At 39.9% G+C, this 26,539-nt stretch overlaps 1 protein-coding gene across 1 annotated transcript; it reads left to right on the forward strand.

The window, feature by feature from the left end:
• Positions 1-5,716: 5,716 nt before the first annotated feature.
• LOC128741005 (protein takeout-like) lies at positions 5,717-19,972 on the forward strand. Its single transcript, XM_053836580.1, has 4 exons — positions 5,717-5,900; positions 6,280-6,517; positions 6,576-6,709; positions 19,659-19,972. Exons 1-4 carry the CDS (start codon positions 5,807-5,809, stop codon positions 19,970-19,972), a joined length of 780 nt encoding a protein of 259 aa, XP_053692555.1. The 5' UTR covers positions 5,717-5,806.
• Positions 19,973-26,539: the final 6,567 nt, after the last annotated feature.

A 26,539-nucleotide genomic window follows, 5' to 3' on the forward strand; every position in this document is an offset into this window, starting at 1 on the left:
TCTATAGAACTATAGTTGAAAGAATCAGGACTTCCTGCTGACGTCTTGCAGCAACACGTCTTGGAAGAACTTTTCTGACGGATTTCGTCATTTTGGGGATTTTTTTGCAATCATTCAACATTACTTTAGATGCGAAATTTAATCCGCAAGTGGCACAAACTCTATCCTTCTGGAAGCTTTTGGCAGTATAGGCTGTACAGAAGAACCTTAAAACCAGCCGTGGAACTTCTGTATGATTTTAGGTTCATCGATTGAGTTCAGCAAGAATATCAAGAGGAAACATTGCCATTGGTCTCTGGTAGCACACCGTAGCCCCTCAGGAGTTTATGCGACTACAATTTGCGGTTGCAAAAATCTTTTAGGCAGGACGGTACACAAAGAGTTCTTCAGTGGTGTACAGCATATTCTGTTAAGCTTTAATGGAGAGTTCATACTACAAAAATAAATAACTCCTGTTTACAAAAATATGTTAAAAAAATCCATCAGTACGTTAATTTGATTGAAGCCTTCAATAGTTTTATCTCAAAATGAAGTAGCCTTTTTATAAATCCCCGAATAAATTTTACATTTGATTTTTTTTTCTTGTGACGTCACATATCTTTATACCCCCCTCCCCCCTTCGTCACAAATCGTCACGTTTAGGTTAACCTCCCCTCCCCCCTATAAGTGTGACGTACTTTATGGATGACCCCTAGGGGTTTTTGGTGCCAGGGAAGGTTCTTATGATGGTTAGAGATCCCTACCCCCACTAAGAGGGGGGGGGGGGGGCTCCCATACAAATGAAATGCAAATTTCCTCATAACTCGAGAACTAATCAAGCAAATGGAACCAAATTTGGCATGTGAAGGTTTTTGGAGGAAGGATTTTTTTATGATGGTTTGAGAACCCTCACCTCTGTGGTAGGGGATAAGGACTCTCATACAAATAAAACAGAAATTTTTGCGAAGAAAACTCAAAAACTAATCGAACTCGAGAAATTTTAGACTCTTTCATAAAACAACATTAGTCAATAACAAGACCACCAAAAACTACCAATAGTAACATTAGATAATTCAGCACGAGACGGCCACAGGACGCGAGTGTTGCCAGCGACCTGCCGTCGGAAACGCTGGGCACTGCGGGGGAGCCCCCCGTAGAGATCACCTCTATCTAGGTTTATTTATTTTCCTAGATTTACTACCCTCTATTACTTTCCTTCAGTTGGGTCACCCCTGCGAAATGGTACTTTCTACGAAAAGATTTTCCATGAAATGGTACATCCCACGTAAGGTTTTTCGCGAAATGGTATTCTGCGAAACTCTATATTCCGCGTTATGGTCAACCGAGAATTGGTGTTCCGCAAAATGGTATTCGGCGAAATGGTTTGTAATGATTTAAATGCTAACCGCTTTATTTTATCAGGCTAAGCAATGGGGGGAATTGTTTTCTACTTTACGGTGAGGAAAATTTGTATATTAAAACACCCATAACTCCTTAGAAACTTGCAAAACTCGAGATTGTGACAAAGGTTATCCTAGATTCACGATTTATGTACAACACAGTTTAATTTGTGGCAATAAGAAGTTTGTCGGGTCAGCTAGTATAATTATAAAAGTGAACGTGAGTATTTAAGTATGTATGTATGTATTCACCCATTTTTGCCAGCTAAAGTTTCGATGATTCGCCCCAATGGCCACGAAAGAAGCGGCGAGCTGCTCTGCTTTACAAGCACCAACTATCCAATGCTCACATTGGGATTTGGTCGTTTCCACTTCGTTCGTTGCTGCAGATGGCTGAAGTAATCTAGTTGCCAGCCGTTCTGGATTTATTGGAATGCCCTTTTCATCTCCCGCAACCGTTAGACTCGATCCGGATTGTGACTGGTCAAATCGGGCTCTATTATAGCTATCAGGCAGTCACCAACGGTGGATTTAATGTAGACAACGACTATTTGCAGTTGGTATACGCTAAATGAGCGGTTGCTCATTGTACGGCGGAACTTAAACGATTTAATTCCAGCTTCCCAGATTCCGCCTAAGTGCGTAAAGCGGGCCGAAATATGACGAAACTTCACGTTGTTAATACACGCGGACGATGACAGATCCCGTAAATCCTGAGCGACGAGTCCTGTACGTACGAACGAAAAACGGCCCACAGTAATCCAACTCAGAATACAGGAATGGTTTAGCAGGCTTGACGCGTACGCGTGCGGTAATGGAGCCATGATTTGCCGTGCTAGCCGTGGTTTACACCGGTAGCATGTCATAAATTTGCGTACCACCTGTCGAGTTAGTTGACGACCTCGAAGTGGCCAAAACCGTTGACGCATAGTAGCGAGAGTAAGCGAGAGTTCTCCGTGTAAACTGCGGACGTAATTGGATCGAGCTATGAGCCAGCTAAGCTGATGATCGGCTGGTATAATTATCGGGGAGCGTGAGTCGTAGGGCGCATCCATGTTGGTTCGACAACCTTCCGCTGATTCGAAGCAAATCGAACAGGTCCATGAAAAATTTCAAATCCTTGAGTGATGATTTTCATAAGCTTTTGCTAGGCTTCGTTGTCGGGTCGTCTACCTTTTGAAACCGGTGGAGCTTGCTAGGAAAAGCTGTCAACTGTGCATACCAAATGAGAGCCTTTAGAGCTCATTCACCGACTTCCGGAGTTACTAGATCGAGGTTTCGTTTGTTCTTTGCACTTTTAGCATGAATCGAAAATAGAACACCTTCCAAATATTAGGGGGCGATCCACTGTAGAATCATCTACACTCTCCCAAAATGTTGGATTCACGACGAATTCGGTTGACTGGCGAATGTTATCGACAAGCTGGCAGCCGGACAAAGCAAAGCAGCGCAGAGGATAGATCGTCCAAGAAATGCAGCAACACGACGTTTAGCGGTTAGTAGTGGGCTTTGTAGCTTTTCTAATTCGCTGCGAGAAACGACGTATATACAGCAACCGTTAGCTAATTACGAAGCATTGCAAAAATAGAATACAGAGCTGGCTGGATAGTTAGTCCAACGAAGAGTGTTTCGTCAGGCTGGTTGATGGCATTGTGGGACAACAAAAACTGTGGGCTACGCGACGCGGATGAATTCATTTCCTTCATGTGTCCAAGCGTTTCATACTCCTGTCCAAAATCGCGAAATGCTTTGCAAAGACTTTCACAACAATGGTACCACAACGACTAACGTTCTGTGTGCCAAAAAGAAAATGGGCCTGCAGGCCCGTCGGAACGGCAGAAGCAGCTAAAACGAAGCACCGAAGGCTCGGCAGCTGTACGCCAAACTGCTGACCAAGTAATCGGACTGTATTATTATAGATGACGAAACCTATGTAAAATTCTACTATGCAGCTCAGCCGGGACCGCAGTATTATACCTCACCCGAAGGGCAAGGATGTTCCTGGATCGGTGAAGGCCGGCTATACAAAAAAAAAATCAGCAAGAAAATTATGGTCTGCCAAGCCATATGCGAATGTGAAAAAAAGTCTACCCCATTAATTACAACAGACACAATGAATGCAAAAATCTACGTGAAAGAGTGTCCGTTATAAATATTATAAATATTGCACACTAGCTATTTGGTTAGGAAGGTTGGGAGACGGATGCGACTCTATGGTTTAAAGCTTTTGTCGCCTACCGCGAACGCCCACGTCGTGCTGCGCTCAATTTACTTTGTAGACCTATCTTGGGACAGTGCATAAATGCCGGGGGGTTGGAAGATGAAATTCGTTCCATGGGTCGAGCCTTGATAAGTTGAGAACCTCTGATGGTCCGCGATTCGTCTTCCTATTGGATCATTTGTGGTGGTTTGTGTTGGAAAATTGATGGTGGATGCGCAATTGAGGACAACCGGTGTTAGGCGACTCTAGTAGTGCAAAATGTCCAAGGAAAAGCACATTTACAAATTCGAACTATCCCGGCATTTAGCATCAGGGTCAGTTCGTGGAGTTCGCTTCCGTCTGCGGGCATAAGCTGTCAGCTTTGCTTGAGGCTTTATCTGTGTTTTAGTGGGCTATATTGTCAGTCTCGTCAGATAGAACTGGCCTTTGAGGTCTCCCTGATACTCTGATGATAACAACACAAAAGGGCCCGGCATAGAGTTTTTTACACAGTTAGTTTATTTATCGAAAAAATACCGGGCTTCTAAATCAGTCTGGATACTTTCTAATTAAACCATGAAGAATTCTTATTTACATAAATTTTATAAAGAAGATGAGACACGTGGCCATGTTTCCCAACCTGGGCACGCCTGTGTTCTTTTATAACTTTTATTTCAACAAGGTGACAATTGTATTACTCAATCGTACTCAATCGATATCTATATTCCCACTTATGCATAATCAATCAAACTAAAAGTCAAACACTCGTGTCTTCCTAGAAAACACATAACAAGTCAAATGTTATAACAATAAGTGTCATAAAAAATTACAGCCTTCCGAGAAAATATCGTACAAAATGCATCCGCGATAGTATTGAAAGAAAATCACGACTTTTGAACAATGCCGTTCAACAGTTGCTCCGTTCGGTTACCCTATGCGATCTATGCGATACAGGAACAAATGATCGGTTAGAAGATCATCATCTTACTGCTCGCTGCAGCCCTGAACAACAACCAGATAATTTCCTGTCATCAATTTTTCGCAACATCGGCCGCAACTGTCGCCTTTCGTTACGGGGAAATGGCATTCCCTGTTTGTTCCGACAAGCCCTGGCTGTTGTGAATAGGTTATCTGTCATTTGACCAGGGTAATCCTATCTATCTAGGCAATTACCTACGCGACATGACAAACTGCGCTTCCGATCGGCTGCTGTCGGGGGCCGCACAAGCCAACTTGTGACAAGTGAACACGATTATCATCTTCGTCGGAGGCAGCGTCATCGCAGGCCGCTAGCTTCAGCACCTGAGCTAGGAGAAGGTGTAGAATTTCTTTACTGCCGCCGTTGCGTAAAGCAAAGGTAGTCATTAGAATTATAACACTGAAATAAAACGGTGTAATTCCCATCACGATTAGCCGACGAGCCGATTGATCGTAATCAATCGATATCAAACAGACTGATTCTAATTGCTTGTCTTTGATAGTACTTTTTAGCGGTGAAGCAAAGTCGGGGTACAATCGGGGATTGCACCCTACATGCGCCGCGGACTGCTCTGTGCAATTTCTGATGAAAAGGTGCGTATCAGCATACCTAGGTGCTGATGTTACTATTTCTCACAACGACTGTTGTCAGTGTTTTCACTTGAAGGAGTGTGGGGAGGTTAGAACTTTTCTGCTACTGTTCCGGAATTCAAAAAAATACAGTCAATGCCAATAAAAACCGTCGCATAATCTAACAGTTGAGAGGTTTAAGTGTTCAACCCTTCATTCTCCTACATTCTTGAACCGGTAACACATTCATAACCGGTTGAAGAAAAAAAATATAATAGTGTGTAAGCATGAGAAAACTACAGTCGTAAGAACCCCAACCCCACCGTCATCACATCCATCAGTCCGGCTAGAAGTGCATCTCAGGCGCGCGCTTTTCGTCGATGTTCAACACCCGACAATAATCACAGTCCCTACAGTATACGTACTACATGCAATGAAACAATAAAAATGCCCGTTTAGAACAATAAAACCTCTATAAATAGTTCAGACCAGGATACCGGCCCTTTCAGTCGGTAGGTGAAGGTGGAAAATCCCGGCACGCGCCCGTGCCCTTGCGCTCTTTGTTGAAATAAAGCTGACCAGCATCCCAATCAGCGAGCGGGCAGTTTTTCTTACCCCCTGGGAAATTCTACAGATCAATTCAGATCGGATTAAAGTGTTTCAAGTGCCACATTACGCGATGAATTCGATCCGATCACAATCGCGGCTCACTAATGTGATTGTTCTACTGTTTCTGCTGCTGGGTGTGACTAATGTTGCCGATTGCGCGTTGCGTAAGTGAATAATTTTTATTGAAGTCAATCGATGGATTACTTCCATTAACATGCACACGCACCTGCAATTTGTCAGTACAAGCCAACCAGTGTTAATTGATAATTAAGTCAGGTTAAGCAGTGTAACAGTGGTTCACCTTGAAGCTTGAAGGAAGGCTTGTCATGCGTTTATGCTAATTAAATTATTTCAGAAATGTTGGATTCACTTAAAACGAGTATCTTAGACATGATACACAGTGTGGGGAAGTTACAATAAAATTCAAATAGTTCATGACTACTTCTTGGGGGGACCTTGAAAGGGGTGATCTTGAAAGTATTTACCAAAACTTACCAGAAGAGTAACACCTAAAACCCAAACCTGCTTTCTACCCCAAAACAGCCAGTACGCTGAAAGTTTGCTCACGCAATGAAACGAAAATAAACCAGTGCATCATCGATGCGGTGGAGCACATCCGGACCAATCTGGCCAAGGGAGACTTTGGGCCGGACTTTAACGTACCGAAGCTCGAACCGCTGTTCATCGAACAGGTGAAGATGCAGAACGGCAAGGATCTGCAGGCCGTCGTTAACAAGGTCAACGTATCGGGATGCAGCGCCTTTAAAATTGAACGAATGCAGTAAGTATTCAGTTATTATGTGCCGGCACATTCAGCTATTAATGGTAATGTATTTTAGGTCAAAACCAATGAATTTATCATTTGACTTGGTGGTTTCCATACCAAAGTTGAACTTCACGGGAAAGTACACTCTCAAGATGAAGCTTTTGCTGTTGAATCTACAGGGAAAGGGTGACATCAATGGAACGCTGAGTAAGTAACCATAGACTATTCTCATGCACGCTAACTAATTCTACCATCGCATTATGTCATATGTTAATGAAGAATAAGCACTTTGTATAGTTTGCACTAAAATGTACGAGTATCTTTAATATACTGCGTATAACCAAAAATCGAAACTCGAGATCCATGTCCCGTGATAGACAGTCTGTCCGAGAAATTAATATTTAATATAAAAATTTGAAAAAAAAGTGAACATTATTGGTGAATATTGATGAAATTACCAGTCAGTATAGTCCAAAAACCGTGGCAGAATCAAAACTCAAATTATATTTTTATGTTTAACTAAAGCATTAGTTAACCAAAGTTTTATGCTGGGAATTTAAACTTAGAAATGGGGAATCGGTAGTGTGAAAATTTTTAAAGGAAACATATTCATGCAACCACTTTTTTTTTCAAAAAGGAGAAAAATGCCTTATTTCGCTTGGCAGTGGCTTAGCAGCCGCTGAGCGACTTCAATATTACTCAAAGCTATGAACCTATGAAATTTTCCTAGGAGAACATTGCTTTATACAATCACAGAAAATTATTTAGAAATGTAAAAATAAATCATAAGTCTGAAGTCTGAAGATGCATAATAAAGCATTAAAAAGGTTGAAATCTTCACGCACTTAAAGTCTTTTGGCATTCCAAATCAAAAAGATGGTGATGATTTACTCGAATGTGATTTATTTCAAAATTTTATAGCCGAAAAAACAAGATTTGTAGAACTAAAGCTTCTACCAACTTGATTTTTTTAAAAGTATTACACAAAATAGTTCGCGGATAGAACCCTGACCTGCCGGTAAGATGGAATTTTATTCAAATTCGCATGAGAGCTTAACGACCGATCGCTCGCAATAAATCTAGATAATCAGAACTAGGTTCAGCAATTCTGATCCTATTTGAATCGCACCGCTTATCGCTACAATAGTGTTTCAGTCGGATCAATGTTTGGTTCGTCTGATTGTCCTACAACAAAATCTATGTTACTTCGCGCGAGTCACATTCTTTAGAAGATCTCAAATAACAAGCTTCTGCATTTTCCACGCAGGTATATTGCCTGCTTATCCATATCTGAATCTTTAAAGTAATTCATTTTATTCAAACATAAATATCATGTTTTCGTGTATCGTACAGCCGCAAATATTAATCACTAATCCTTCATTAGTGTAAATCGATGATAATGTTGATGTAAACTTGGCACTAGCTTGTGGTCACGGGTTGCGTGCGAAAATATTTATTTTTCGTTTACAGTCGACGACAGCCGGACGGACCGTATTTTCATGCTCAGGACTAGTGTTGCCACATGTACAGATTTATTTGGAAAAGTACAGATTTTATCGACTTTTTTTGGTACAGATTCTGTATGGTACAGACTACAGATTTCAGTCATAAAGTACAGATAAGTACAGATTTTTCTAAATGGCTAAAACTCGTGCTTTTCCTTCAGTGCTTTTACTTAAAAATAAATGGAGGAGCTCTTTTGGGTATGAATGAATAAACAACAAAACATATCTGTGTCTAACTTTAGCTGAGATGTGTAAATATATCACCAAACAAATTAAATAAATAATTTGAGACAAACCAATGCATGTGTGGAAACACTGCTCAGGACAGTTATTGATTTATAAAAATTTACAAAATTATGCAGGTCTAACATTGATTAAAATTAAAAGTTTATAAGTTGCCTTTCCATTTTTTGTAGTCTTATGCTACTCCAGTATTTTTACTTTCCCTAAAGGAGTTGTTTGGATTTGATGATTTATTTTTTTAACACTTTGATCAAATCCCCAAACACAGAAAGCGATATTTACTGCACGTCACTATTAAATAATTCGCTAAGAGCTAGAGCAGGAGAGACATTACATAGATGTAGAGTCAGTCCTAATTTAGGACTCCTAAATATACCAACGCTGCGTACGGATACGTATGAGTCAAACATTGGTGGTGAAATAAATCTATTTAATGGGCTAGCAGCGAATGTTTGTACTGATTGGTCACTGTTTGATGAAATCCGTGTTTTGATAGCAGTTGGTGTCTGTTGTGCTTAAGTGAGATCGAACAGGAGGTAAATGTATTTTTGTGAAAAATCGAGAATCAAATGAGCTAGGAAAAATGAAATACAAACTGTGAAAAATAACTGACTGGTCAGGTGGGACTAAAACACTTGAGAGTTGTGAATTCAAATCCACCTGCCCACTCAAGTAACAATGCGAGTTTTATTGAACTCTTATTGAAGTTTTCATGGTCAATTTAGGCTATAAAAGCCATCAAAAGAGTGTAATAAAACCCAAATTGTTATTTGGGCAATCACTTATTTTTCACAGTTCGCCCCACACCGATTCTCGTTGTTTACAATAATGAATTTACGTCCTTTAAGACAAGTTGATTAATTAAAGATTATTAGTTTTTACTAGCTATTGACTAGCTATTGATTTGTACCTGACTACCTTACACTGGGTTGACGGTCATATAAACATTGACATCACTGCGGATCCATCCTGCCTTGTCTTGTCAATCATTTTCGAAACAAATTAATCTGCTTCCCAAGCACAGATATTAAATTGGTCTTGGTTTAAGCGTCGCAAAGGAACTTCAAGCTGTTAGGACGGCGAGATTTTGTCACTATTTTGTTTCTTCTGAAAATACCTTAAAACTATTATGGCGTCTTTTGCAATCAATCACAAACCGAGATTTTCCAGTTGGAAAATGCTTCATTATTTCCAAATTTTCAATAGTGCGTACCTTGAAATCAATAGGTTTCTTTATTGGGGTTCATGCATAGAAAATTTTCCGATCGCTTGGCACAAAAACCTGTAAAATTGATCTGGAAACTGCTGAGCTATTAGCGCTCAAAATCTGTCATTTTTTCGTGACGCTCGCATTTTTGGATATTTTGGAATGACACCCTATTCCAAACCTTGCCGTAAGACGTAGTCCTACGTCAATACTTATAACCGAGAGGTGTGACGAAAGAAGACGTCTCGGTTAGAAGCTGCAATAAAACTTATTGAGCGAGAGAGTAACCTGGTATATTGTGCAGTACGACCCGTTTCGGCTTTAAACTGCTAGGAAAGGAGAAGAATATATAATTACAATTGAATAATTAGATCACCTTTGGTCACTAGTCACTAGTCACTATTTACCGAACATTTGGTGAACAATTAACGAATTCGCATTGAAAAAATAATTAGTCCTATGGCATTCGACATTTTCATGAAAATGTAACGTTTTTTACAAAAAAATGGAGACACATCTATCATGCAAGATATCGCCTATCGCTGGCCACAACTATTTCCCACCTTCCTGGCAGAGCTCGAATACCATTGCGGTAAATGACTTCGTCTTTTGAGGTTATTCTCAAATCAAACCATTTTTTGAGGTCTTTATATGAGAGGAGCTGTTGATCAGCCACACAATATGCCCTCAAAAGTAATTAGCAATAATCGGACGGTTCCTGCAATGTTTGCGGAACATGGCGGATGTGAAACCGAGCACGATTTTCTTTTCTTTGAATTAGGCCATTGCAAATCATATTTAAAGTTTTTGTCACCCCCCTCCCCCCTTGGAAATTGGGGGGGCAAAAAAATAATTTGTAGGATATGAGTCAAATTTCTTTTTATAAAATCAATTGTCTGTGGGCTCTACAGTCTGAAAATCTCGAAAAATGAGTCTCCGAGTTGAATTAACACTTCTAGCACGAAACAGAAATGGAAATTCAAACAATGCAATTTCCGAAAATCGTCCAAAAAAATTTTCCTTTGTTTTTGTCTTTTTTCGTATATTTTTGCATAGAAATTAATAACGTATATATTATAAGCAAGAATAGATTCGGTTTTCACGTTTAAACCTTAAATAAAAATTCTTGAAATCCATGTTTTTTTTGCTCGATTAAAAAATTCACTTTGTTTTTTTTTCGCCCCCCCCCCCTTCAGTGGCCGAAAACCGGAAGGACAAAAAGTTTATAAAATATTTGTAATGGCCTTACTAAAACAAATTTATTTTTCTTTTACGAGCATTTCGCACGAGTTATTGGTTTATCCATATAGATGAGAGACTTTACATAACCTTACATAACTGCGGGAGTCCCGCAAGGCTTCATCCTCGGCCCAACACTAACGAGTTGTACAACGGTGTACTGACTCTGAAACCGCCCAGAGATGTGCTTATCGATGGCGTTGCCGATGACATAATCTTATCGGTGATAGTCGAAACAGCGGTGGAGGAAATGCTAACGATCGAAGCAATAAGAACAATTGAAAACTGGATGCAAGGGGTTAGGCCACCATAAAACGGTGGTACTGCTGGTCAGTAATTGTTAAGCCGTACAGCTAGATATCACCGTTGGACAGCACGTAATTGCTTCCAACGCGTATGCATAAGCATTGAAGCGCTTTTGGCTCGTGAAGTTAAGGAAAAATATAGCTTAAATAAGTGATAATATTGTAAGAAAACGTCCTAGAGATTTGCAACTTTCTGCAAAACCGTGTATTTTGAGTCCTTCAATAATCACCTAGAACCATATATTCTCATAAAATGCAACTTACAAAAGCTAACTATGGAAAACTAATTTTTAAAGAAGTTTAAAAGAATATAGTATGCTCTATAATATATGCTCTATACTCCAGCACTAGAAAAAGCTAGAAATTTTATTTCTTCAGCAAGGTTGCTCGTTTATACATTATTTACAACTTTGCCGAAGAAACTTTGTCTCTATTTCCTGACACAAAAAAATTATTTTTTTATTTTCATTATAGTAAGCGATAACTAATTTTTGACACTTTAAGATTAAGGGGAATATTCATACGAACAACAGTGCTGCAGACCATAAACGATAGAATGAAAGCAAAAGACACTAGGAAAAAAGTTCCACTTTTTGCCCTTTTGGGCCACTGGTGCAGCGTATAGTCGTCAATACTACACTCTTAAGCGAAATTACGTGTAAATAGGTTGGATTGAGCCAAAACTTGGTTGAAACTGCTCAAAATGCCCTCAAAGTTTATAAACTCAGATTCTGAGTAGTTTTTTAACCAAAAAATAGGTAGTAGTGGCACAAATCTGCGATATTTGTCATAGCGAATAACTCAGTTATTGGTAGCAAGTGGCCAAAATTTATTAAATTTTCTACTCAAAGTCCGAGTTTGTACACGGTGTATCGGCGCACGCCTAGACAAAGAGTATAGAAATTGAATAATCAAGTAACACGGAGTAGTATCAAGTCTAGGAAAATGTTTGCAGCGAGTCGCGCTTAATCGGATCTTATCGTATATAATCACTTATATGGATGAAACGCGTATAATTATTCCTCATCACGTATATCGCCTCCAAAATAGTACGGATATGCCAGTTTTGCGCATCAAATGCGGTTTATTACCATGCATATCTGCACGTAATGCTGATTTTTTACTTTTACTTACAAAAATACTAGCGGGGATTCTCGAAGAGAATGGATTTCAGTCCGGCATCCTTACAAGGTGGCCGGCATACTGTAATCTCCCAACTTTCGCCAGATGTACAATGGGAATCTCTCCACTCTTAGTTCAAACGCCTATGCTACTCTTCGCTGTCCGTTTATACTCCACTAAAAATAGTCCACACAATACGCTCCATATACTGTTATTTATCTATTGCTTTTGCACTTTTTCAATTCATGGTACATTTGAGATTTGGCCTAACCTTTTTCAAGGACGTCTACTCTCAACTTTCATTCTTGATCCTTCGTGATTCGCTGTTCGTCTGTGTCGTTCCGTTTTTCATCTTTTATTTTTTGTCTTCTAAATTTTCGTCTCGTTTTTGTTATGTGTATTCTGTCGTCATATTTAGTGACGTCCGAAATTTTCAATTATTCGATTAATGTTTGAGCGGTGAGCATTACCTCCATTGATCGATTAACTCACCTATTCGTGCTAGTAGCATTTGTATAAAAAATATTCGAATTTTCTTTGTTAATCGACTAGTCGAATTAATTGAACGATTAAAGGGTACCGTCATCCGGGGCGAGATCGTGCCAAAAAAGCATATGTTAGCTCAGTATACACACAATTTAGGAACTAAGTTGATTTCAAACCTGTCAATATGTACTAAATTGTTCAATTAACTACTACCGTAGAGATGGTTTAGTTACAATGAAACCTAATTTTACTGGAAGTGCATGAACTTTGGCACAATCTCACCCCTTCTAGGGGGTGACATTGTGCCAAAAACTTAAAGTTAAGCTAAAAACCTAAACAGTGAACGTTAGCATGTTTATAAACAATACATATAAACATCAGTTTATATGTAGTTCATATGGGGCCGTCCATGAACTAAGTAGACTATCAGGGGCAGGGGGTCGGCCAAAAACAACCCGGGGAGGTCTGAAATAACTAAAAATGAGTTCGTAGTCAATGGAAAGCCTTTATAAAGCCAGTAGCGTTTCTAGGGTTAACAAGGGGGAGATATATTAAGGGGTGTATCCTAAGAGGGCATACCTATTTGATCATTTAACAAAAGTAACCATTACTTCGTTCGAGAACCCGCGGCCGCAGAACATGTAGCCCATCCCACCCCCCTACCCCGTCCTTAAAACTGGCAGTTTATACACGGTGTAATATATTCGTCTTATATTAGAGTGTTTATTCAAAGCATCTGAAATTTCCAGAGAAAAAGTAAAAATTAGTTTAAATTATTTAGCAGACCTATGCTCCAAAATGGATGATGCAATCTAATCTGTCAAAATATTGTGCTCAATAGTAAAAATGTGAGTGTGCTGGTGTATACTGACGTATTTTTGTTGTGTATGTGAAATCCACAAATTGGATCGATCATTATGGCTTGACACAATCTCACCCCAGTGAAGCTCGAAAAGTACAAAGTTTCGAAAAATATTATTTTCGTAATCAAAACTTATCCAACGCATAAAAACCTTTCTACACATTGTAAATGATTAGTTTATATACCTTCAAAATATCAACTTGATGCGATTTCTTGTTTGGGTTGGTTTATGCGGGACATTTTTTACAAGCGTTATTTCCGAGTATTTTTGATCGCGAACTTTGAAACCCTGTTTAGGCTAAACAGTTTGCTAATATTATCTGTGTTCCATTTTAAGTTATGAATAAATATGTTATTTTCATCATCATTTTGAGTTTAGGTCACCTGTTTCTATAGATGTAATAAATTTTCACAAATAAACATTTTTGGTTTTTGGCCCAATCTCACCCCCGTGGCACAATCTCACCCCGGATGACGGTATCTTTATATTTATAATTGAATTAGTCATGTTATTCTCTTTGAGCAATTCTATTAATTCAACCACTCATGCCGGCAGTATTCGATTAAAAATCTGAAGTCTCTAGTCATATTGTCATTTTTTGTTATCTTTTCAATGTCTGTTAGTCATTTTCACATAATCTTTTTGTCTCTTTTTAGCGATTTGTTGCCTTTTTTATCATCTTTTGTGGCGTTGTTGGTTGCTCTTGATTGGTTTTTCTTGTCGTCCGCTTTTGTCCTCTCGATCTATTTATCTATAGTCTTTCCGTCATTTTTATTGCTTTTTTAGATATTTTTCTATTGCTTCTTTGATGTTTTTCCGCGTCTATTTATCGTATTTTTGTTATCATCTTTTCACTTACTCATCATCTCTTTTTCATCATCTTCGCTGTGTTTGCGCCCGTTCGTCGTCTTTTTGTCTGAAGTGTATTAATCGGAAAAAGTTTTCTTTTCTTATCGTGTTTTCGTCATATTACTGTTATCTGTTCGATGACTTACCGCCGTTGCCTATCATTTCTTTTTTATGTCACCCCCCCCCCCCCCCCCCTTGAAAATTTGCCTAAAAAATCGGGAGGCAAAAAAATAAATTGTAGGATATAAGTTAAATTTGAACATAGTTTGAAAAACTCGAAAAATGAGTGTACGAGTTAAGTTAACGCTTCTAGACGAAATAGAAATGGAAGTTCAAACAGTGGAATTTCCGAAACTGGGCAAAAAAATTTTTTTTGTCTTTTTGTTCGTAGATTTTTGGATGAAAAATAACAGCGTATTTATTAAAAGCAAGAATAGATTTGGTTTTCATGTTTAAAGTAAAAATGCCTAAAATCCATATATTTTTTGCTCGATTAAAAAATTCTCTTTGTTTTTTTTCGCCTCCCCCCCTTCAGTGGCCCAACACCGGAGGGACAAAAACCTTTTTAAATATTTGTAATGGCCTTATTTTCGTGACTTAGTAGTCCAAAACTTGCCACACTGATTAAGGCTACAAGTCGCATCTGATTGAAATACGCGTATTGGTGAAGGTCGCATAGATCTGGACATTTTCACATTACAAAATGGTTTGGTTTGAAAAAAACGGGTTTCAAACCTTTGTTTCTATGGCATTATGCAAATTTCCGAACCCGTAACAGATGTAAAACTGGTTGGGATGATATTAGGGGTCTAAAAAAGTTGTGGGGGTGGCCATTGGCAAGGAGGAAGTTCAAAAAAGACTTTGTTTTCCTTTCCAGTGATTTGATACTCCATTTGCAGGTTTTCGAAGAAAATTCCAAATGACCACTTATGAGTTCCGGTGGAACCGACAGAACAATGGACGGCATGAAAAATCGGGGGGCAAAAAAATAATTTGTCTGTGTGCTCTACAGCCTAAAGAAAACTCGAAAAATGTGTATTAACGCTTCTAACATGGAACAGAAATAAAAATTTCGAACAACAAAATTTCCGAAAATCGGCAAAAAAAATTTCATTCGATTTTATCTTTCTTTTCGTATTTTTTGCTTGGAAAATAATAACGTATATATAAAACGCAAGAATAGTCTCAGTTTTCACGTTTAAACTTTAAGTAAAAATGCTAATAACACAGTTATTTTGGTGGATTAAAAAAATATTTTTGTTTTTTTATTGCGTAACGCAAAGTACCTTCATTTTTAATGTCGGGGCGTAAAGGTTAACCATTGTCAAAATGGGCGAGAGAAAAGAAACGAAACTCTTTCGCCTTTCCCCGTATTCAAACCCGAAAAATATCAGTTTTACTATTAATATGAATATATTACGGTCAGAGAGCAAAAGCCTGAAAGTGATGAATATGATGAAGGCATCAATGCATATAATGGTGAAGTATTTTATCTGCCGTCAAAGTGAAAAATACACTACTCTTTAGAGTAATTCGCTACTCATTAGTAAGAAACTTTTTAAAAGTTTGTTTTAGTTTTAGAAACTATTAGAAACTGAACAAACGCCTTTGTTCATGATCATGAGGTGTAACCCTTTGAGGTCCACGGTTCATTTGACCTGATGGCTGGTGGCGAACAGACAAAACAAAGTGTTGTTTGTTTAGCAAACTTTGCAAGAATACAGTTATGCTTTTCTGGATATTATTCACTGCATATACCGTACTCGTAATTCTCAACTATTTCCGTAAAGTTTTTGAAATTCCGTAGATATGAGCACCTGATCCGTAGGTCCGTAGAAAATTTCTAAATCTGTAGAACTACGTTTCAAATTCGTAGATCTAGCATCACTGCCATTCTATTAAATATCGAAGGTTCCCGTTGCGGTATGCAGGACTTAGAATTTGCCTTAAACCTAATTGTAGGAGATTCCCACAATTCGCCCTTACCCCAGAATTCGCCCTCCCGTTGATATTCCCGTGATTTAACTCAAATATAGTTGAATTTTAAGTTGTTAGTTTAATTTATATTCAATTTAACTCAGTTTTCAGTTATTTGAATAGAATTCTTTGTGTTGTTTTATGTATTTTTATGTTTTAATGTGGTTTGAAAAATAGGTATTGTATTTAAGACGCGATTTTTCCATTCTCAAGAACGAGCACGCAAAGTCAAATTGAGGAAAAGTAAAGGAAAATCGTATCTTCTTGCACTTTTTTCGCATCAATTTGGTTATATCTGATTCAAATTTCATAATTGTGCATTTATTCTATTATTTTATCGCAATTCTGCTGAAAATAGAACATAAATGCACTGGGCGAAAACTGGGTATTGAAAATCATATGAGTTCCAAAATTCGCCCCGGTCGAATCTGTATATACTTAACCGAACTTACTACGTGAACCAGTTTTCACCCTCATCTATCAAACATTTACAAATATGCCACACATAAGCAAAAGCAAGTCACAATCGATTAGTTTGTTCGCTGATTTATGTTTATCAAAATGGTGAGTAAAAGTATAGAATAAATAATATTTTGATGCAGAAAGCACATCATATCTTCATTTGAATTCATTTAACAAAAGAATTACTTTCTAAACATGGGCTAACGGCTAATAGGATTTCTACCAAACGAAATGTTGAATTAGCAATAATCGACATCGAAATTGATAATAAGATTTAAACCGCACGAATTAGCAAGACGCGCATAATAAACTCAAAAATCACAATCTTTCTTCTCATGAGAATAAATCTGACTATTGGAAAATCATGCGAAAGATCCGTCTACTATATTAAAGCAGATAAGAGCATTAAAATAGTTATTATGGATAAAACATTGAAAAGTATTTAAAGTGCAATGCAGACAACAAAGAAATAATCGTGGTGATAAAATAGAATATTTCGATAATATCATGTAATCTCTAATATCTTAGCATTGCAAACCCGGTCTAACCAAAAATGCTAGTTAAGAATTCCAAGTGATGTCAAAAAATATCCTAGTATTCCTAGTTGAGTAGGTAAGATAGGTATGCTTACCAGTTGCTGGAATATTTAATACAGTTAACCGGCATACCCATTTACAGACAGTGATTAACTAAACTTTTTTTTTTCTTCATCTTTTTATTGCAGTTATATAGCAGTTAAGCTTACTTATTTCTTGGGGAAGAGGTTAGGTTGTGGCCTCGAGTCTCACCTTCGATTAGTCAATATATATAGCCCAATATCAAGATTTTCCAGTTCGTCTAATTTTTGATTGTTCACAATAAACATTTACTCTTTCCCAAAAAATTACTAAAGAATGATATAAGTAATCATTTTATAAGGTTATTTAAAGTATTAAAATAAACATTGTGCCATTTCGTATGCACTGAATTGTATTTATTCGCCCACTAATGAATTCAAAAAATGACCAGAAAAAGAACCAACAGGACCATTCATTTTAAATATCTTTGACGAGTATCAAAAGCCTTATTTTACTGCAATGAAAATAAACATTTAGTAAAAACCCACCTTCTCTGTGTTTTTAAGTTTTACCGCATCAGATATCAGGAGGTGTTCAGTTTATTTCAATTTAGCTTTACATTTAACGAATTCCTGATACAAATTGATTGCCATATTAAGCACTGGATAGACACAATCTTAACGTTAAATAATAGTAACAACAATTCTAACAAAATAATTGAGGTTATTTGGGAAATTTGCAACAAATAACAAGTGGGCGAAATTTGGGTCACTTGGAGGACGAATTTTGGATCGCTATGGGCGAAATGTGGTACTAGAGGTTCCTGCTCAAAATTGAGTCTTTTACTATCAAATTTGAATTTTCGTTATTCCGAATAGCCAAAATAGATAGAATATTAATATACTGTCATACTTGTCTGAGTTCAGGGCTGATTTTATAATAATAGGTATGGCGATTTATTCATTTTACAACATAAAACCTGATAAAAGAGGCGAATTCTGGGGTCGTTACTATACATTGTTTAACTTACGATATTTCATCACACATCAGTTTGAGAAAAGTAGATGATTAAATTTTATTGCCAATTATGTTGAGATATGAACCCATTGTATCCCAGCAAACAAGCGTATGTAACAAACGCTATTAAGAACGCTTCCGCCATTTCGGCAACCTGGTTTTAGGAGTTTATACAACACGTGATTGAATGTAATTTTTTTGGTTGCGTTTAACGCCTAGCTGCGCAAACTTGGTGCGTTTTGTCCACGGGCTGTGGCGTTTTGCCTCACATAATTATTTTGACTCTTGTCAAAAATCGTCAAAAATAACAAAAAATACTGATTTTTGTTAGAAAATTTCATCAGGAGTAAGTGTAAAAAAGATCCCAACGTCTTCTAGAAGTTGAAAAACGTGGAACAAACACGCCGTTGCTCTGTAAAATGATGTTTTGCTTTAGCGTTGCATTCTGGACCACTTTACCCAACCTATTAAAGCTAGTCTAGCAAATAGAGAGGTTTCTTCAAACGACACCCGAATCTCACTGCAATGTTTTCGGAGGTCTCTAGTTTGCTCGATGACGGTTCTTCGCCGGGTCGGTCGGTGTGGTTCGGTCAAATTCAAATTAAATCACGATACTGGTAGCCGTAGTGGTTACAACTCATTTCAAACCATGAGTATAGCAAATTTTGCGTAACCATTTTTTGAAGAGAATCAAGTAAACTAAATTAGACCGACACTTCATTGTTAGAATTTAAATTGTTTAAATTCATTCTGGCCATCTGAAGCCTTTGAGAAGTGTAACACTTAATTGTTAGCTTTACTTTAGCTTTAAATATTTGTGAACAGTGTTAGAAAAATATAACCTTTTGAAATTAAAGAAAACCTTTTTCACGTCACATTCACGATTGAACATCTTTTGTCATTCTAAATCGTAATTATTTCTTAATAAAAATTCGATGAATCTAAAACCTAACAGGCTCATATCTTTGTTTATCGTTTTTTTCTATTGTCAATTCTTGTTTCACAAAAGCGACTTCCATTGTCAGTACGAAACGGGAATCACTACTAATTGTGTTTTGATTTCAGCATCGTATCAGAAACTATGCGCACAATGAAGCTAATCGGTAGATAATTTGAATACCCGATGATAATGAGACTAAACGTTGATAACATCTTCGAGTGCAACTAGTTTTTCAAGCTGTCAAAATTCACCCACCTGCACCTATCATGCACGCCTGCATCATGCACTTTTTGCGCGTTAGTTTTAAGTAAATAAAACACCCTCCTAAGTGTGTGTTCTTCCCCTGTCCTTTGTTGATTGTTGCTTTAATAATAATCGTTACAGCAAACGTGCGCCTGTCAGCTCGTATTCGGGGCTACACGGAGACGATTGACGGCAAAAACTACGTCCGCTTCCACCGGTTGGGCATTCGGCTGAAGGTCGACGACGGCCGGTTCCAGCTGGACAACCTCTTCAACGGGGACCCCGTACTGGGCAAGGTGGGCAATCAGGTGATCAACGAGAACTCGCGCATCTTTCTGGACGAGCTGCTGCCCGGGTTGGAGAAAAACCTCAGCAAACTGTTCACCGCGATCGCCAACAACCTGCTGAAGAACGCGACCATCGATGAGATGTTTCCCGAAAAGGTCGCCGATTAGGGTGTACCTGACGTTGGCGTGCCTGATTGTGATATACGTTGTGTTTGTTTATGTGCACTTAATAAAGAAGTGATTTTTGTTGATTTGAAATTGGAGAGGATTGCATGTCCGAAAGATTAGAAGTTCTTTTTGGACGGCTTTGCGAACTGGGAAAGAACAAGGTCGTGTTCTAAACCCTGCAGATTTACCCAGATTCTAGAAAGTTGGTAATCCCGCTTTGCCGGGAGTGGAATAAAATGTCCATTTAGAAAGAGTGGAATACAACGATTAAATCTGATTACTCATGCCGCGTGTTCTATCTAGTATGTACATGACATTTTGCACGTTCTTCTGATTTACTACCGGCAGGCGTTAGAACAAAACAGGCAGGCCACGCTAATTGTTTTACTGTATAATATGTTTACGACCTTTGAAACAACTGGATTCTACCAGTGCCAGTGACAGGTTCCGCTGCCTGCACTACTATGAAAGCTGAGGGATTTCCGTTGGATTAAAAAAATATGGTACTCGTGACTTTTGTCATGTAAAATAACCTTAACTTTATAGATCAATCAAATCTAATTACGGGAAGTTTTTCTTTTATATTCTTCTAGACGATTAAACAAATTTTTCTTGGGGCGATTTTCTACCGAACTCAATCATGCAGATAATTAAGTTCGTTTCAGAGCATCCGAAACGGAAATACACTGGCAGGAAGTATCTTCAACGAATTATCTTATCAAAAATCGACCGAATCACACAACACGCGAAACGTTGCTGTTGTCTTATTCATAATCTGTAAGACGAACAAAGCTTCAACGCGCATATCTCTAACGAGTGCAATTTTGTGTGTGCTTTTTTGCATTACTAAACAAAGTTACTGACGGCCGGCGGCCGGCTGCCGGCGTATTCAAAACAAACGCCTATGTTCATGATCATGAGGTGTAACCCTTTGAGGTCCACGGTTCATTTGACCTGTTGGCTGGTAACAAACAGACAAAACAAAGTGTTGTTTGTTTAGCAATTTTAGCAAACTTAAGTTTTTCAGAGGTCACAATCAGACCGGAGGAAGTTCAAGGGTTCAACCGATCGTAGCCAACAATTGCGTGCAGGAGGAATGTTTCACCTACCATATCCGCCCGTATGATCAAGACGCATCTGCTGCGCATCTCTTTTTGCGATTTATGCGGAGAGAAAAAAAAAAATGGAAACTCAACGAAAATTAATGGATCAGTATAATCAGCTCCGGTGATATGGCAATTTACATCTTTCTTAGAATGCAAAAAAAACCTTGCTAGGTAGATACAGCACAGAATCAAGATCGACCGACAAGCATTTCGAGATTTGGATCCGATACGGTGTTCCGTTGAAGATGACTTGAGTTTTCGGCGTCGGAATGACGTCAAAACGGTCCTTTGTTGTGGCTGCAAACACCGACGACTGGGCCGAAGCGGCGGCGTAGCCATTTCAGCAAATTCGATTATTCGTTTTTTTTTTTGGCTCCCAGCACAATTGCACAAAACTGCTGTCTAAGCAGTTTGAGCAGAACTCCAGCATACAATGCCAGACTTAATTTTTTATTTATTTATTTATTATTTCTAGAGGTGAATGAGCGAACAACAAGCGTTCTCATTGAGCATTTTTGAATTCGGTAATTTCTCTTATGGATGGATCATGTTTAAAAATAAATGTATTGAACTTAACCGCATCCAGCTGCTGGCTCTAATCGTATTCAGGTATTCAGATTTTTGCTAAACAGCTCCTTGACTCGGTTCGATGGTACTTCAAACCTAAGAGGAATACTTCATCCCAGAAGTCCAGAAGAAAAAGAAATTTTAGACTGTTCGCTGTTTGAAAATCTTCTACCTCTACTTTGTTAACAGAATGATTTCATTGTGCCAAAATTATTGGTTTTGAATTACTAGGGAGTTATGACTGACATACATTGTCGAAAAGCAACTGGGCAGACCAGAACGAATTTTGTAGGTAAACCAGTCGTGGATTTTGCACTATCGATCGTCAAATTGTCGCCCAATGTTACCATTTACTAGTTGTTACAAGTTGTTGACAAAGAACAAAACCATGATGCAATTCTCCCAATGGGCAAATTCATCTGATTTATCTCCACGTGACTTCTTGCTGTTCGATCGAGTCATTGTCAACGGCAAACCAGTTCTAGTAGCCTAGAGGAGAACACGAGTACAGTTTGATTTCGGATTTGGCGTAGGAGTAATTCTCGTTGAAACGGGGCCACTACTGACACAAGGTCTTCCAATATTCAAACTTTTGTTCTTGATTGATTCAAAATGATTAAAACATGAGAAACACACTTTTAAAACCACGAAACAGAGGACTTCTCGTTCACAAAGGGTTCCCGACAGTTCCAAGAAAAAACTTGGATTTTATCAAAAAACCTCCGTTTTCGCTTAATTGTATTAAAAAAGAACCAATATAGGCAATTGGACTAATAATGGTGCCCGCACCTGACTGCGATCCAGTCCAGTCCAGTAGATCCAGTCTCAAATCAGTCTTCAAGTCTAATTTCCAGTCTAACGCCAAGTAAAATTTTAAGTTTAAATTCAACTCCAATTTGAAATTTAATTTTTAGCCCAAATTCAAGTCCTATTTCATGCTGTTCAATTCGAGCTTGAAGTCCGAATTCAAGTCCCATTTTCAATTTTATTTAAGGACTGGTTTCAAGCCAAAATAGGCCAAATTTTAATCCAATTCCAATTCCAGTTTCTAGTGCAAGTTCAAGTCAAATGAGGTACCCAGACTGGGGCACAAGCCCCGTCTTCTCTATGTAATGTAAAGTAAATAATCCTCATGGTGCAATTCTCTGAATTCCGCTGTGTGTGTGTGTGTGTGTGTGTGTGTGTGTGTGTGTGTGTGTGTGTGTGTGTGTGTGTGTGTGTGTGTGTGTGTGTGTGTGTGTGTGTGTGTGTGTGTGTGTGTGTGTGTGTGTGTGTGTGTGTGTGTGTGTGTGTGTGTGTGTGTGTGTGTGTGTGTGTGTGTGTGTGTGTGTGTGTGTGTGTGTGTGTGTGTGTGTGTGTGTGTGTGTGTGTGTGTGTGTGTGTGTGTGTGTGTGTGTGTGTGTGTGTGTGTGTGTGTGTGTGTGTGTGTGTGTGTGTGTGTGTGTGTGTGTGTGTGTGTGTGTGTGTGTGTGTGTGTGTGTGTGTGTGTGTGTGTGTGTGTGTGTGTGTGTGTGTGTGTGTGTGTGTGTGTGTGTGTGTGTGTGTGTGTGTGTGTGTGTGTGTGTGTGTGTGTGTGTGTGTGTGTGTGTGTGTGTGTGTGTGTGTGTGTGTGTGTGTGTGTGTGTGTGTGTGTGTGTGTGTGTGTGTGTGTGTGTGTGTGTGTGTGTGTGTGTGTGTGTGTGTGTGTGTGTGTGTGTGTGTGTGTGTGTGTGTGTGTGTGTGTGTGTGTGTGTGTGTGTGTGTGTGTGTGTGTGTGTGTGTGTGTGTGTGTGTGTGTGTGTGTGTGTGTGTGTGTGTGTGTGTGTGTGTGTGTGTGTGTGTGTGTGTGTGTGTGTGTGTGTGTTTATCGTGAGGAAAAGCTCAATGCCTGGCACACTGATGATGCTCTGCATCACGTGGCATGGTGTGGGACTCTAACCCACTAAAAACCTCACTACCTCTGGCCCCAAATCCTCCCGGGACCGCCGCTAGGCATTACTTCGGAAGGATGGCATGCCTATGCACTACTCCGCTACCTGTCGACACGTGCACCGATGCTGGGATGGCGACCAACTTCACGTCCATCTCTTCACGGCCACTCTCGCAGGATTTCTTTGCGTAAGTTTAGCTAGCATCGCGAGCCGTATTCATGAGAACTCTACCCGTCCAGACGTGAGCCAAATCAGGAGTGCCCTCCAACAGCACGCGCATGGCCTCCATCGCGGGATTTCTCCACCTGTCGAGACGTGACTTGATAAGGAAGTGCCCTCCGACATAACGCGCACCCTGCACAGTCACCATCGCAGGATTTCTTCAATTGTCACTTTGAATATTGTTCATCTAAGTACAGGGACTATTTTGTGAAAGATCCCATCCCGCACACATATGAGTCCGTCTAGGGTTTTACGGGTATACGGCCTAGAGACGTATTCTGGCCATTGTCCTCTACACACTTATCACCACTCCATCGAAGCTACGCGTTGCGGACTTGCTGATCGGCCCTCCATTTTCGCTGAAACTCGGCCAGAATTCTTGAAACCGATCTATTGACGACGTTCCAAGTGCCGTTATCTAGACACATTTCCTCAATAATGTTGTCTACGTTGAGTGTAGGCATCTCCGTGCTTATCGCTTCGAACCTGGGGCATACAAAGATCACATGTTCCGGTGTTTCCTCCACGCCATCGTACTTCGAACAGAAGGGTGCCCTTGCGTAACCGAATCGGTGTAAATACTGTCTGAAGCAACCATGTCCCGAAAGAAATTGCGTCAGATAGAAATTCGCTTCTCCGTGCTTTCTATTTACCCAAACTGGGAGAACCGGTATTAGCCTTTGCGTCCATCAGCCGTTAGTCGCAACATTCCACCCCTGCTGTCACTTGACTAATGACTCTGCTCGCATGACTTTTCTTATTTCTGTTATGTCCTTTCGCTTGTAGCATTCATTGTCCTCCTCCAAGATGATATCAATGGGAATCATCCCGGCTATAACGCAGACCGGTTCCGACGAAATAGTTCTGTACGCGCTCGCGACACGCATTGCCATGAGCCGGAACGTACTGATTAATTTCTTTTTATTTCGCTGAGTTTTCAACACTGCGACCCAGGCAGGACCGCCGTACCGCACTATCGACGAGGATACACCAGCTAAAACACGTCTTTTGCTGCTGTTTGGACCGGAGTTGTTTGGCATAATTCTGGCCAGCGCGTTAATAGCCTTCGCCGCCTTCTCACAGGCGTAGTCAACGTGACTGTTGAAACTCAGCCGGTCACCAAGCCACACGCCTAGGTATTTCAGCCCACGCTTCGAGATTACCGTGTGATCTCCAACCGTGATCTTCGCCCTGTGAACCGCCTTACGGTTGCTTACCACCAGCATCTCTGACTTTTTTTTTAAATGTTTTTTTTCAGTAGGGAAATCTGCTTAGCACCTTAAAAAATACGGTACTATCAGACACCTGAGAAGACAACTCAGGGAATGGGGTTTGGTATCCCGACCCCCCTAATGGGGCGTGAGGACCCAGACCCACTAAAACCCTACTCGATTTTCCAGCCTCATCGGTATTACTTCAGGAAGGGGCCATTGTGATTAACGCACCCTCTTAGATAACTACTGGACTATGGTAGTTAGGCTATTTACTCGCCGTTGATCGGCGCTCCAGCGGTTTTGTAGCTCAAGTACAATCTGAGTAGCAGCCGCATTGACCGCTCCCCAGACGTCCGAGCTAGAACACATCCTTTGGACTAAGTTGTCCGGAGTAGTGTCCTGCCCGCTCACTGCCTGCATGTTGCTTGTCGCGCCCACGAAACGAGGGCATATAAAGAAAACATGTTCTGCAGTTTCTTCAACATCCACGCATTTGGGCACGCGGGGGACTCCGCATTCCCGAACTTGTGCAGATACTGTCTAAAACAACTATGCCCTGACAGAATCTGTGTCAGGTGGAAGTTGACTTCTCCGTGGTGCCTGTCGACCCACCCGGATACTTCCGGAATAAGTCGGTGTGTCCACCGGCCCTTTGTGGAATCAGACCATGCCCGCTGCCAAGTGGTCATCGAGGCCGATCTTGTGGTACTCCGTATGCCTCTAGTTACACGTTGGTTGGAGCACTCTACGTCCTCGCTAATCCTGATGCCAATAGGCATCATACCCGCTAAGATGCAGATTGCGTCACGTGAAACTGTGCGATACGCACTCGCCACTCTCAAGCACATGAGACGATAGGTGCTTTCCAGCTTGGCTAGATAGCTTTTGGTACCTAACGCCGAAGGCCACACCGGCCCGCCATACCTGAGTATGGACTGAACCACGTTGGCTAATAGCCTTCGCTTACTGCCATAAACCGCAGAGCTATTAGACATCTTTTTTTCCATGTGTGGACTCATCACTGCAACCAGTATAGTTGATCTATTGTGATGCACTGCATTTCTTTTTGCTATAATCGCTATTGAATGAATTTTATGCATGCTTGTGTGTATTGGGGTTTACCCTTCCTTCAAAGCTTAATCTATTTTACCCACTTATTCCTCGCTGCCAGTACTATCCCATATTATAGCCGTCCCTGGCGAGGACTCATTCGTACCTCTGACCAGTACACTTAACTATAGGAGGGACATTTGCACTGTCAAGAAGCTTCAGAGGGTAAATATAGAATTCAGCACGAAGGGTAAATGAGGGGCCCGAGAATGAACCCATGCTAAAGTCACTTCACAAGGAATGGCTTGATTCTACTAAGATTCGAATCCACGACCACTCCCTTGTCAAAGCAGACTCGATAACCTTGCGGCTACGGAGACCCCCCCCCCATTAGACATCATACCGAAATAGCTGTGAAAGCCTTCTTGCAGGCATAGTCGACGTGGCTCCCGAACTTGAACTTGTCGTCGACCATGACTCCCAGGAGTTTTAAGGATC

Source organism: Sabethes cyaneus, chromosome 3 (genome assembly GCF_943734655.1).
Source record: "Sabethes cyaneus chromosome 3, idSabCyanKW18_F2, whole genome shotgun sequence".
Lineage (NCBI taxonomy): Eukaryota > Metazoa > Arthropoda > Insecta > Diptera > Culicidae > Sabethes > Sabethes cyaneus.